Below are 14274 nucleotides of genomic sequence, written 5' to 3'. Positions count from 1 at the left end.
ACTCTCCCATGTGCTAGCTGTCCTTTCTGTCTTCCATGAGCCATGATTGTCACCAAGCTTAACGCCCTGAGTTCCATCCCTGGGACCCACGTGGTGGAAGGAGACAGCTACCACCAGTTGTCTTCTGACCTCTGTGAGCACGGCATAGCACAGATACACACAAGTGAATTTTTAAAATGTAATATTTTTTAAAAAGACAATCTGAAGGCCAGATCTCCACACACAATAAAACATAGTGGAGGTGTCTGCACAGGGCTCTGCTGTGTAAGCATACATTTCCAACTATGGGGGTGACGTGGCATTTTAAACCTTTCACCTCCTAGCACTTCAGAATGTGAAAAATGGTAAGGATTATCCTTTATAAAGCAAAAGAAAATCAAATCCAAACTACCCCCCTATAGATTTTTTTCAGCCTACCCCAGGGCATCTCTAAAGTTAATAACTGTGAATTCGCTGTATCTGGAAGGTTGGGGGTGGTTTTTACCGCTAGCAAAAATCTATTTGCGCATCGTTCCTTTCATTTCCTAGGCATCTGCCATCTGCTTTGTAAGCTGCAGGATTTCAGCTCCCAGACAGTTGAAACTAAGCATTATATTTAGCTGTTCCCAATACAGCCTACTGGTGAGGAACCTGCATTAGCACTGTGGTGGGAATGGTAGTTAGTGGGAATATTAATAAGGTTGCTATGGTTTTCTAGGTCTGGATATAATCTCTGATTCAAGCCAAGAAAATGTTGAGTGCATTGTGTCAAAGGCTTTGGGTATTCCCGCTAAGTGAGTTTCCCAAGAAGACGTGTTTCTCTAGGTGATAGGAAATGGCCTACTAAGTGAGCTAGGGCCTTTCATGGAATACCCCAATCACGCTAAGACTAATCTGGAAACAGGGGCCTTTATACCAAATCCTTAACTTTGGAACACTTTTCAAATATTTTGGCCTTCGGGTATTAAACCCTGCTCTTTTCCTAGCCCTCACACGGAGTATTTAAATGCATTCCTATTCATGTTCACCAGTCTCTTTGTCTCCTTTTGTGGCTTAGGTAAAGATGGATTTTCAGAGGCTTGGCAAACTCAGGTGCGAGTTCCAACTGTGACCTGTACCATTCTAGATGGAATCCTGTCACAGCAGTAAGGTCCCAGCTGCCACCAGAAGTGGTTCTCATTTGAAGTGATACATTTGTTCAGATTTTCTCAAACCCCAGGAGCTCCTTTCATTTTATTTTAAATTACAGGCATGCATGTGTATTTGTGTGTGGGTACATGCATATGAGCTTAGTGCCCATAGATGCCAGAAGAGGCAGGCAGAAGCCCTGGAACTGAAGTCACCACGGCTGTGAGCCATCTTCTGTGGATTCTAGGAACGCATCAAGTGCTCTTACTGCAGAGCCATCTCTTCATCCCCAGGAACTTATTTTTAAACTTGGGATTTCTTCCTTTTGGCCAGAGAAAGCATTTCTAATGTCTCATTTTAGAAATACTTGTCTTGATTACATCACATATCCACAATCCTCATAACTGATATCTTGACTAGGAAGTGTTGAGTCATATCTGTCTTGGTCATGATCTCTGGTTAGGTTATGTCTAGACAGTTCTGTTGTGTTTGCCTTTAGCTATTAAAGATTTGGGGTTGGCAGCTTGTTTGTGTCATCATTAGCTGATTTTCTGCATCTCTCCCATTGGCAGCATCCACATGTGTTCTGAAGCTATCCAAGTTAAAAATTTCTAAATTAGCTCTACCTCTTCCACTACTGTATTTCATTCCTGGAGCTTTGGAAAGACTATTTCTGACACAGACATTTGGTGTGTCAAGTCTACATTCACACTATCTTCTGGGGGCCTAATGCTAGAATCTGTGCTTCCTTTTGAGACAGGGTCCCACTGTGTATAGCCTTGGCTAGCCAGGCTGGCTTTAAACTCACAGAGATCTGCCTGCCTCTAAGAGTTTTGATTTCAGTCCTGAATGTGCTATAATCATCTAAAGCCATGCTGCAGGTCTACACAGAGCTGTCATCTCCTTTGGTAGCATCACATAGGATCTCTCAGTGAGTCTGGCCCCTCTGACAATGTCCTTTCCAAAAGGAGGATGCTCAGAATGGAAGGGGTGGATGGTTCCAACCAAGAGTGTAGCTAGTTTGCCCTTCATTGGTTAAAATCTTGTCTCTAATGATAAAGTGCAGCTTTGCCTCAGGCCCTCACTTCCTGTCCCTCATCTCTGAGCCTCCAGAGAGACAAAGAATACCACTAACTCTTCTACCCAGTAGTTACCCCTACAGTGTGATTATGAGAGCCCTTCCCCTGAGGCCAAGCGTAGGACCCCACTTCAGAGCTATGTTTCCCGTTGGGGCAGACCCCAGCCCGCCTTGCACCTACTCCTTTGACGATCACTTACATCTAAGTTCTCTTGGGGAACCTCTGTTTGGCATGTTTCCTTTAAGCACAGAGGTGGTATTGCCTTTGTCTCTTTCCTCTCATATATGAGGAGGGCTCTGAATGGTTTGCCATGGCCGTTCCCATCCATGGTTTCCATATCATTGCTTTCTCCTTCTCCCCATCTCTGTGAGCGGCCCTGTGCATGCACGTTAGCTCTTCCTCAGGTGCCTTTCTCTGTTGTTCTTCACCATGTCATTTTGAGGCCAGACCCCTCACTGAGCCTAGAGCTCACTGTTTCTGCTACACTGGCTGGCCTGAGAGCCCCTCTCCCACCCACTTGCGTTCATCCGCCAGCACTGGACTTACAGGTACATGCTTGACTTTTACGTGAACGCTGGGCATCTGAACTCAAGTTCTCATGCTTGTGGAGTAGGTACTTTGCCAACTGAGCTGAACCCGCTCCCGGCCCACTTTCCTTCTTAAGATCTTTGACAAATCTCACAATTAGGTTTTTCCTTTTGTTGGTTCCTCCTATTTCCAATGCATGCCAACATGACCACATCTACCCGACAAGGCTTGCACCTTGTCTTTGTGCTGCCAACTTTTGCGACCAGAGACAAAGCTTACATTCATTTCTGTTTAGTTCTGTCTCCCTCGGCCTCTTCTCCAGCTCGTCTACTTGCGTTCCACCATCTGTAGTCTTTGCTTTTAATTGGCGTCTGTCCAGCCACCTGGGATGGCTAGATATCTGATTGACTTATTTGAGTGGTAGCTCACATCAAGGGCATACAGTCTTTGGCTGCCCTTTATAGAACTTGTAGACATAAGCCACAATGCAGCTGACCTTGTCCAGTACCTCATCTCATTGCTACAAACCTCCTGGGCCAGAGAGAGAGAATTCTACACCTGCTCATGCGCTCCCTAGTGTCTGATCTACCTCCAAGAGTCACTTGATCAGTTTTTCCACTTAACTAGGGAGAGGGAGCTCTGTATTTTGACTGTTGGAGACATGTTAGCAAGCACTGAGATCATTTTGTTGATGTCTGACATTCTTTTTTGTCTGTATAACTCTAGATTAGCTGACAGCCCCCTAACTAAAGCTCTGCATCATCTCTCATTGTCTGTAGGAGTACATCGTCACTACACCACAGAGACTTTGCGTGTCCTTTGGCCTGGTTACCCCATGTGACTGTGAATCTAAATATTTCTGAATGTCTTTCTTATGTCCTGTTCCTTTGCATCTCCTAGAAGTAGAGGGTCAGCTTGGTTGTGTGCTCACCTCTGCCTAGGACTTTAGTATTTGGATTTTTGGGGTAGTATGGACCTGTAACATGGCTCCTACAATGCTGCTGTCATCGGAGTCATGGCTAAATTGATGGTAGCTGACAGAAACCAGCTTCTTTTTGTTTTATTTCTTTATCAACAAAAGTAGAATTTCTTTTGGATAGCTTCCTAAAAATACCTGACAATCATACAGAAAGTCCTGGAATAAGACAGAAACTACAGAGAGTTTGGGAATATCTTTAGGAAATGTTTATGTTAGTAATTCAATTTACTAATTTTTATCTTGTTTGGGAATACATGTTCATGTGTGTAGTGTGTGTGTGTGTGTGTGTGTGTGTGAAGGCCAGAGGTTGGTTTTGGGGTGTTAGTTACTCTCCACCTTGTTTTTTGAGACAGAGTGTCTCATTAAACCTGAACCTCACTAATTATTTGGCTAGATTAACAGGCAGCAAAGCCTTAGGAAGCCTCTGTCCCTTCTTTCATGTTGAGATGACCACTGCTTGGTTCTCACCTAGGTGCTGGGAATCACACTCAGGCCCTATTGTGAGGCACTCGTTTTATCGACTGAGCCACGGATCTAGCCTCAGAAGTGATTTTAGAGCAGCATGAGTTTAGAGAAGGGTGGTGTCTTGTCCTCTATGTTCAGTGATGCTCACTGAAACATTAGTCACATAGGTAAATCCACTTTGAACAAAATAGTTGCCCTCCTGCAGTAGCATGGGACAACCTAGACATCAGTGTCCTTCGTGAAGGGTTTCTCTTTCATGCAAACCTTTGCTCTTCAGATCAGCACCTTCATACAGGTGCCCAGAGAGGCTTGGCAGGCAGCTCTGCTCACCCAGATGGAAGGAGGTCAGGAGACATCTTCAAGAAAGCCTCTCAGAGCTCAGTGTTGTCCAAAAGTTGTATGCTTATTTGTGAACAGGTGCTCTATTTAGACTATTGACTGGCATTAATTAAGTAAAAATAAAAATGGCAAGAATTCACAAACTTAAAAGGGCAGTTGGGGTGGGTGGTGGTGGCACCTGCCTTTAATCCCAGCACTTGGGAGGCAGAGGCAGGTGGATCTCTGTGAGTTCGAGTCCAGCCTGGTCTACAGAGCGAGTTCCAGGAGAGAAAGTGAGGACTGTGTTGTGCTTTATTATCTGACCTGACAGGGGCTTCATGTCTCCTGATTCCGAGGGGACAGAAAGCATACTTCATTTTAACAAGGAGTGCGTGTGCGTGTGTTTTGAGACAGGAATTTTGTAGCTCAGAATGACCTCAAACCCCTGATCTTCTGCTGCCATCTTCTAAATGCTGGGGTTATGGGCACACAAGTGGCCATACCCGGCACAGCACAATATTTACTTTTTTTTTTTTATTGGTTTTTCAAGACAGGGTTTCTCTGTGGTTTTGGAGCCTGTCCTGGAACTAGCTCTTGTAGACCAGGCTGGTCTCGAACTCACAGAGATCCGCCTGTCTCTGCCTCCCAAGTGCTGGGATTAAAGGCATGCGCCACCACCGCCCGGCAATATTTACTTTTTTAAAAGATCATAAGTCAGGTGTCTTAGCATCAAGAGGAGAAATGGCGGTCCTCTGGAAATTTAGACCAAGGGGGCACTACTACAGCTGAGAAGAAGGCACCAGCTGTGGCTGGCGCGAGGGTCTTTATGGTGGCTCTTGCAAAGATCTAACTTGATCCTGCAGATCCCTCACAAAGAGAACTGGCACAGAGCCCAGTTAGAAGCCAGTTGGACAGCTGGGGTCCTTTTCAGATGTGCAACACACAAGTGACTTAACTTTTCTGTGCCAAAGGACATTTTGCAAAAAGTGAAAAGGCAATTTACATGGTTGAAAAGATGCTGTCCATTCTAGACCATGGAGGCTGAATCCGGAATATTTAAAGAATTCTTCAATTTAACAACAGAAAGACAGCTCGCTTCAACTGAGCAGATTTGAATAGCCTTTCTCTATAGAGGACATATCTATGGCCACACCTGGGGTGGTCGTGAATGCCTGTTATTCACAGCCCTAAGAACCCTGAGACAGTTGGGTCATGAGGTCAAAGCCACACACTAAATCCTTTCTTAAGAAACAAGAAAATGAGCCGGGTGGTGGTGGCGCACGCCTTTAATCCCAGCACTCGGGAGGCAGAGGCAGGCAGATCTCTTGTGAGTTCGAGACCAGCCTGGTCTACAAGAGCTAGTTCCAGGACAGGCTCCAAAACCACAGAGAAACCCTGTCTCGAAAAACCAAAAAAAAAAAAAAAAAAGAAACAAGAAAATGGACAACAATACGCAGGTGAAAAGAAGCTAAATATCTTGGCTATTAAGTAACTGCCAATCTTACCCATGGTGGGGCCACATCTTCCCCACCAGGACGGTTAGAACCCCACAAATGGCACACAGAGGCTGGTGCTCCGCTACTTTGTGGGTTGGAGTGCTGTGGTTTGTAGCTGCTGTGGAAAAGAACTCAGTAGTTCCTCAGAAACGGAAGCACTGAATGGCTGGAGAGGCAGCTCGGCAGTTCAGAGCACATAATTCCAGCTCCAAAAGGGCTGTAGCAGGAGGATGTCTGGGACTTGCTGGCTTCCAGGTTTACCAAGACTTACATAGATACCTGTAAATAACACAGAAGTAAATATTTTTACGTTAAAATCAAATTGCTGTCTAAGTTCATCCCCAAGTATCTACCCTGGAAACTAGAAACATCTGCTCTCAGAAGTGAACATGCATGCACATGTCAAGAGTGCCAGGCACAGCAGACTGTGGAAACGACTATTGTCATCAACAGACATGTGAACAAAATGTAGGGGAAAGTGTACAAGTGATCCTCCAGGCTACAGTGTAGATGATGTGGTACTGGGGATGGACCCCGAGGCCCTGGGCATGCAGCATGGGTGACCTCAAGACCTCATGAAGGTCAAGGAAGCCAGATGGAGCAGATCTCTTAGTATGTGATTCACTGTGTGGAATACCCAGAATAGTTAGTGTAGAGAAGGAATGTAGAATGATCCCAGGAAGTGGATAAGCAGGTAGTTAGTGGATCCAGGACTTCCTGTTGAGGTGTCAGAAGCATTTCATAACCTGTCTCTGTAAGTTCGAGGCCAGCCTGCTCTACAGAGAGAGTTCCAGGACAGCCAGGGCTGGGTGTCATGAGGTGTGCTGAGAGCAAGTGTTAGAAGGCTTCTAAGCTGGGAAGTAGCTGTTCCAGTAGAGACCAACGTGGGAAGAGGTTGAGATAGGGGAGTCTTGAGTGTGAAGTCAGCCTGGACTATGTAAGTGAGAGTGTATATCAGAAAAAAGGAGATGGGGAAGGGGGAAGCTTGAGCAATTAGAGTCTGCATTGGGAAATCACTGGTGGGGTGGGGGGAGTCCGGGCAAACTGCAGACTGGCTTGAATTGGAGCCATTGGAGACAGGAAGCAGCTGTTTTACTCAGGCAGCTGAATTTAGCCCTGTAGGCAGAACAGAACCTTCTGAGCAAGAAAGGACCTCTGAGTATTGAACTGGCACTTGTATGTGGGACACTAAACCAAGGAAGACAGCAGACACTGGTGCACATTCAAGCACAGAGTTTCATGCCTGGCCTTCAGGAAGCCATAGGACCTGCAGCTGTGCCTGAGGTGCACGGGGCAGCGCGCTGGGTGCTGACTTCACCTGCTTGCAGGGACTCTTACCAAGCAGGGCATGCATGGTTTTCTTCTGCTGTGCAGTGAAGGAACAGGTTTCTGTGGCCTGCTGTGAGCCCAGACAGGTTTGATTGCAGAGCCATAATAGTTCATGATGCAGAGATTAATAGAAGGGATTTGTTTGAATCCCACTTGTTCAGTCCTCAGCTTAAGGGGGTGGAGGGAGGAGCAGTAAAGACATTTCTCCTTGGTGACCCGGAGTGTGAGTCTTCTCATTATCTGGCCAGTAGATACACACCTGTGGACAGGAGCTCACAGTGGGAGGTTAGACTGCAGCCTCCGTGGCCCCGCCCCCCTTTCCACCTGCCACCCCCTTGGAGAGATCCCCTGGCTTGTGCCCTGCTAGAGGCTCTGGCGTCAGACAGTTGGCCCACCTTGCAGGACCACGCTCCAGCTGCAGGGTTGCTCTCCCCTGCATGGCTCCGCCACTGGTGTCAGAGAGACACAATCAGACTTCCCATCTTTGTGCCTATTCCTGGTGTTCCAAACAAAGAAATTAACAACCCAGTCTTTTTTCTAGGCTCTGGGAAAGAGAAACACGGACAAGCAGTTGTTTTCTCTGGTTTTGAAAGGCTTTCATGTCATGTAGCTTGGTTTCCCTTGGTCTATTAAATGCTCCCTCTATTCCAGCTTCCAGTGATGCAGAGAGTAGGGTGATAAGGCCTGTAAAGCCTCAGCATGTCCCCTGCCCCCTCCCTTATCCCCCTGCAGTTCCTGGGGTCCAGGAAAGCCCTGGGACAGTTAGAAAAGCCTTTTATCACAACAGAAGCCCCAAACCTCCCTTGAACCTACGATCTCCCTGGCAGGCCTTGTGCAGGCCTACCTTCTCAGGCTTGTAGGCTATTCTGAAGCATCCCTTCCCCTGGGATGATGTTTGTCCTGCACTGAGCTCTGTCCATCCTCAGGAGTTATGGCTGCACAGCTCTTTGTGGGGTTGTGCGCCTACAGATCAGAGTGCCTGGAGCGCACACAGAGAGGTGAAAAACCGAGCAGACCCCACACAGCTGCGGCTGCAAAGCCGGGTTAAGGAGGCCTTGCTGAGCCCTGTCTCCTGTCTCTCCTCTCCGGTCCAGGTGGAAGTGAAACCGTACGTGCTGGATGACCAGATGTGTGACGAGTGCCAGGGCACGCGCTGCGGTGGGAAGTTTGCCCCCTTCTTCTGTGCCAATGTCACCTGTCTACAGTACTACTGTGAATACTGCTGGGCCAGCATCCACTCCCGAGCCGGCCGCGAGTTCCACAAACCGCTGGTGAAGGAGGGAGGCGACCGCCCTCGGCACGTCCCGTTCCGCTGGAGCTGAGCGCCGGCCAGGCAGACCCAGCTACAAGTACTGGAGTAGGATCACAAGGAGGAAGAGAGGGCACTGCCTCAGGGCTCACGGTGTTCTGGAAATCTGTGCATTCGTTCTCGATTTTTAAAGAAGAAATGGGTCTTTTTATTATTATCATTTACAGTCCATATTACTGAACTCAGCGTCCAGTATAATGCAGAATCACAGAGTGTGTAACGGTACCCATTTGCACTTTGACTCACAACTTGTCTGCTTGGTACCTTGATTTCTTACACCTGATCTGTCACCTCCACAGTACGTAGACTGCCATTCTCATCAGCGGCCGTCAGGTTGATGTCTGTGACTCTTTGTTTGATGTTGTGTTGTCGTCGCTCTGACTGGTTCTGAACTGGAGCATGCACTTATTTTCAGAAACTTAGAGAGTCGCCCCTAGGACGAGACTTACCAAAGGTCCCACGTGTAGGTAGAGGCTGGCGTAGCAAACACTTTACGATCCGCAATCAGTAGAGGGGTCACGTAGAGCAAGGCTAGCCCTTCATGAAAATAAGCCTGTAGCTGCTCTGTACTCTGACATGTACGGATACCTCACAAGCTGGATCTTTCATTTCCTTCATGTTTGGTTTTTGTTTTGCTGAGGATTTGGGTTAGATGTTTTAGTGTTATGTAAATTTATGCTGCAATAGCTTTTGCTGCTATTAAAATGATATTGTTGATACCATAATACTCTATTCAGGCTAAGGTATCAATTAAAAACAAAAACAAGAACCCAACAACACACTTTCATGGTTTAGGGATAGAGCAAGCTGCCGGAGGAGATCAGAAGAGACCAGAGAGAGCCAGCGGAGGCCGCCGTTCCTGACTGCATGTTTACTTAATGCGGTTGCTGCATGCAATAAATTTTATATCCAATGTCTAGTATAAAACCTTCCCACAATGCACAAATTAAGAATCTATATAAGCTATAAACTACTCATTTTTTTAAAGATTTTTTTCATTCAAAAGAATTGGTAATCAGTGGGAGGAAGGCATGCCTCAATGGGTGGAGTGTCCGTGGACAGGAAGAGCCCATAGCAGGACGACCATTACTCAAACCAATAGAACACCTAGGTGTAGGATACTCTTACAGCAAACCTGTGGGTGGTAGATGAAGTACTGCGGTGCTGTTATATCTTGTGCAATTTATTTTATATAGTAAAGTGATTATTATGTCTAACTGTGATCAAATGTAACTGTTGAAAGCCTCCGTGTCAGACATTAGTGGGCGTGACCATTCATAGCTGGTACATTATTAACCCCTGAGCTCTGAGTTACGACCTCGTAATGCTCACCCCACTTCCACAGCTTCAGATCTTGTCCAGAAGGCCAAAGAGCTCGTCCTCGCTCTCAAACACTAAGGATGGACACAGAATCTAGAAATAAGCTGTCAGAAGCCACGTGAGGGTGATGCTAAAGCAATGTCTGTCTGAGTGAGTGACTGAGCAGACGCGGCCTTTGGTGTGAGACACTAACCACCAGGTCCCTGGATTCACCCTGGAAAGCCTGGCTGGGCCGGCGCCCTGCTGTCCTCCCGTGGACATTGTTTTAGCATCGCTCCTGGGCTGCAGAGAGGAATAGAAACACACGCGGTGATCGCAAGACTGTAAAGCTTTTAATCCCTTCTTCCTTTGTTCTGAATTCTGGGGACAATCTGACTGGGTGTCACACTGCAGAATAGATCTAAGTCACTGTGTTTTTGTGCTGTGATTTCCTGTACTGTCTTACAGTTAGTGTTGCCTGGTTTTTGTTGTAGTTTGGTTTTTGTTTCTCCAGTGTTGAGTTGTGAATACCGGCTCTCCGGCTACAGTTTGTTTTCAAAAAGAGGAGAAAAAAAAATAGTTTTTTACTGAATTAAAAGATGCCTATTAGAGCCCTCCCCCTTGGGGTTTTCTCTGGGCCTTTTGGTAATAATTGCTTTTCTGCAGCCCAGATGTGGTTTCGTTTTGTTTTGTTCCTTTTTTTTCTATGTTTGTGTTTTACTTTTTTTCATCTGTATGGGAAATTTTGTTACGCACTACTACTTTTTATATTCTAGACCGTTTTCAAGAGTTGGCTGATGGTTTTTGTTTGTTTGTTTTTAAGGAAAAGGCATGCTTTCTGACTGACCTGATCTTTTGCAATACCTCAATTTTGAAATATAGGAAAGAAAATGATATTTTCTAAGTAAGTTTATTCAGAAAATATATATTAATTTAATTCTGCAAGAAAATGATTTAACAGATGGGTAACTTTATTTTTTTCATGCTTATTTGTGTTTTTTGAAAATGAAGAAGTTAGAGCTTTATAACTATAATATTAAAGATCATATCTAACCTACAGAAATCTACCTAATTATGTGAAAGATGCAGATGTTTGGAAGAAGCTCCCCTCTTTCATGTTCTAAAACAACCCTGAGCTCTAGAGAAGCTGGAAGACTGGGCAGCGTAAATAACGCGGAGGCCACAGTGTCTGTCGCGGAGGGAGACCAGTTTGTGAGAGAGACTCCATTATTGCCGGGAGTTGTGACTTAGGTGACGGAACTACTTTCCCTTGATTTGTATATTTATATCAAGTGTTGATTGTGCGGCTGACCAGGATTGTGAAAGAGTTCTTCTGTTTGTATTTTTTTAAAGAGAACTTTTTTAGTTTATTAAATTATAACATGTTCCCTTTTGTTTTTGTAAATAAATGTGCCCCCCCCCCAAGTTCTTAATGTTATATTAAAAGAGAGAGTCCTTCAAAAAATTATTTTTTAAAACACAGAGGTGTTCTGCCCTGCAACTTGACTGGGAAGCCCCTGGTAACACAGGCCCTGCCGTGGCCTTCCTTGCTGGGACACTTGAAGTAGTGGACTTTTGAAGGCTGTACTAACCTCGACTCTTTGTTGTTACGTGCAATACTGTTTGTACTGTTTGTATAAAAATAGAAAAAAAGAAAAGAAAAAAGGCATAAATCTTTATTGCAGATTTATTTTCATTGCAGACTTTAGACATTGTGACTCACAGAACACTCATTTTCTACTGTCAAATACGTACCTTTCCCTCATGCTGGTATTTTTTCAATAGTAACGTAGCCTTTGTACTGAGACAAATTTTCATTGTTATTTTTAGAAAGATTTTTTGCTAAGAAAAAATTAAACATATTTACATATTTTTCATTTTATTTCGTATTTTCTTTAAGGAGTGCTTTCTCAATCATTACTAGAGTTGTTTCTGGGAGGGACTTTCATATCTGGTCAACGTCATAATATTATTTTGTATTTTTACTTGGAATAAATTAATTTTATGATGCTAATTCTTTAAAAGTTTATTTTTTTCATTTTCAGTTATTTTTGAAGCTAAAACCTTTGTAATATTGTTACTAAAGTGTCTAGTTTTTTGAAATGCAAAGCTTTATGTACTAACTCGCTGATGTGGTTTACAGCAGTGGCAACGACGGGAAGAGTTGGTTCTGTAAAGCAACGGGGACTGTAACGGACAACTGGGTAATAAAATGACGGGATGAGCCGAACGTGCGGGATCTGGACAAGCCTTTTCCTTTCTTACAGTGCTTTAGTGTGAGACTAGGGCTGTCACGGTACAGGTCCTGAGGATGTCACCGTGGGTTTACACAACACCAGATGCAGCAGAGTCTGTGACCTGATAATGAAGTCACCCTCCTGAAATAGCATGGAGTGTGAAGCCACGCTCGGCCAGCAGTGCCCAGTGCTTTCCCTAAAACTCCTCATGTGTGCACCGTGTGTGTGTGTGTGTGTGTGTGTGTGTGTGTGTGTGTGTGTGTGTGTGTCTGCCACCAACTGATGTCCATGTGTGAGCTGGTGCCTTTCCCTCCCAGATTTTTACATGCATGCACAGTGGTGACCAGTGAGCGAAGACAAGGCCTTCTATGTTGCATGACCTGAATGCCTCACCCGGTGTGTCCCTAGAAGGGCTGGCGGCAGGCCCTGGGGATGCACACTGCACCCCATGTCACCACTGTATATGTGTACGCTTCATCTTCCTCCCTCCTTGTCTGGTCCCTGTTCTAGCGCCCCTTGTTTACCTTTTCTCGTGGTGACACTGGGCCACTCCGCATGATCTGTCTGCCTTCCTGCTGCTGCTTCTCCAGCCCCCAGTCCCACCCCCAGCCCCAGCCCCAGCCCCAGCCCCAGCCCCAGCCCCAGCCCCTGAAGTGCACTGTGAAAGCAGCTGTGGCCAAGGCATCTGCAGTTCCCGCAGAGGCAGCTCAGTGCCCCAGCTGGTGTTGTGTAAACAGAACGTCCCGGGACTTGCTCTAGACAGAAGGCGTATTTCTGCTAGCTGCTGGTGGCCTCTTCTAGTCGCGTTGGAGAGGAGGTTAATCAATAACTGGGGTCCGCATGTGTCCAGAGCTGGCTCTTGGGTTCGCTCTATGTATTCAGTTTTGTAAATAATATATAGATTAGATCAAGTTGTGATGTAAAATTTTAACTCAAATTGGGTCCTATTGGTTGGAATTTTACATTAACTACAAATAAATGATTAGGAACAGAAGAAACTGGGAAAATTCTTGTTTAGTGGTATAAAGATTATGCTTAGATTTCCGCCTATATCTTGTGTTTTATAGCTTGTTAGTGAGGCATGGGCTAACGCAGTGGACTGCATTTGAATTAGCGAATAGCTGCTAGTTTTCATTTTCTCTCTTCTATTAGCAACAAAGTGGCATTTAACCGGGTCAAGCTCCTACCTAAATATTTGAGTATTGTGACATCTCAGCTTGCAAGGTTTGAATGAAAGGTTAGTCACAGAGTAGTGAAAAAACCAAGTGTCTTTTTGTTAAAACCGGCTTCTTTGTGCTGCTCCCCTCTACCGCTAGCCGTAGCGTGTCTGCTACCATTCTTTTTTCTTTTCTAATAACCAAACTCGTCAACTCAGCTGCCGCAGTGTTCCATTCCCACCACGGAGTATTTGATAACGGATGCTGTTGACAGAAGACCCCACAGTGGGTCAAGAGGGAACCGCGAGTCCAGGGATCTGACTGTGTGATCAGAGTAGCTCACTGGGTCCAGTGGAGAGCTCGGGTGCTAACACAGGGGACGCCTGCTCCTGGACACAGTGCTGTTGGGGTACAAAGTGTTAGGCATTTTTGTATTTTTGCTGTCAAAATGATGGACATGACTTTTAGAGTGTTCACAGCTAGGATCTCTGTATTTGTTTTTCAGCTAACAACTAATTTGAGCTGTACTGTATCTTTCTTACCTGTTCTCTCGGATTGTTTGCGCTGGTAACCCTTCCTCTGCCCTGGGGCTTGGATTAACACTGCTTGTATGGATTCGCTACTGTGACTGAGCGTGGAACTCTTGCAGCTGTCGCTTAACTGCTTAACTTTGTAGTTTGGACTTTTTTTCTGTAATAACAACTTATTAAATCTAGTTGTACGAAGCACTGGCGCTTTGTCATCCTTTGCTACGGACTCTCTCCCCGTGTGCTTGCTCCGTCTCGGGAAATTCTGATTTGCTCCAGTAGTTTTTTTTTAAAAAAACAAGAATCCCAAGTCTTCCAAATAGTTCCCCTCTTCCATCAAAGCTCCCCTTTCCCGAACACAACACTTTCAAACGCACAAGTAAACTTGAAAGAGGAAAGTATTTGTGGGCTCAGATGATAGATGTGGGGGCTTAGGAGTTTTCT

At 45.4% G+C, this 14274-nt stretch overlaps 1 protein-coding gene across 8 annotated transcripts in view; it reads left to right on the top strand.

Annotated features, from left to right (window-relative positions):
• Positions 1-14031, top strand: part of Cpeb3 (cytoplasmic polyadenylation element binding protein 3) — a 184680-nt gene extending 170649 nt beyond the window's left edge. For all 8 annotated transcript variants that reach the window (XM_075973925.1, XM_075973926.1, XM_075973927.1 and 5 more), the window contains one exon: positions 8396-14031. In XM_075973925.1, the coding sequence (XP_075830040.1) occupies positions 8396-8623 (228 nt within the window). In that variant the 3' untranslated portion in view covers positions 8624-14031. The remainder of the gene's footprint in view (positions 1-8395) is intronic.
• Positions 14032-14274: the final 243 nt, after the last annotated feature.

The sequence above is a fragment of the Microtus pennsylvanicus genome, chromosome 5, assembly GCF_037038515.1.
Source record: "Microtus pennsylvanicus isolate mMicPen1 chromosome 5, mMicPen1.hap1, whole genome shotgun sequence".
Taxonomy (NCBI): Eukaryota; Metazoa; Chordata; class Mammalia; order Rodentia; family Cricetidae; genus Microtus; species Microtus pennsylvanicus.
Note: the sequence above shows the minus strand (reverse complement) of the source record. Positions and strands in the feature narration are given on the sequence as shown.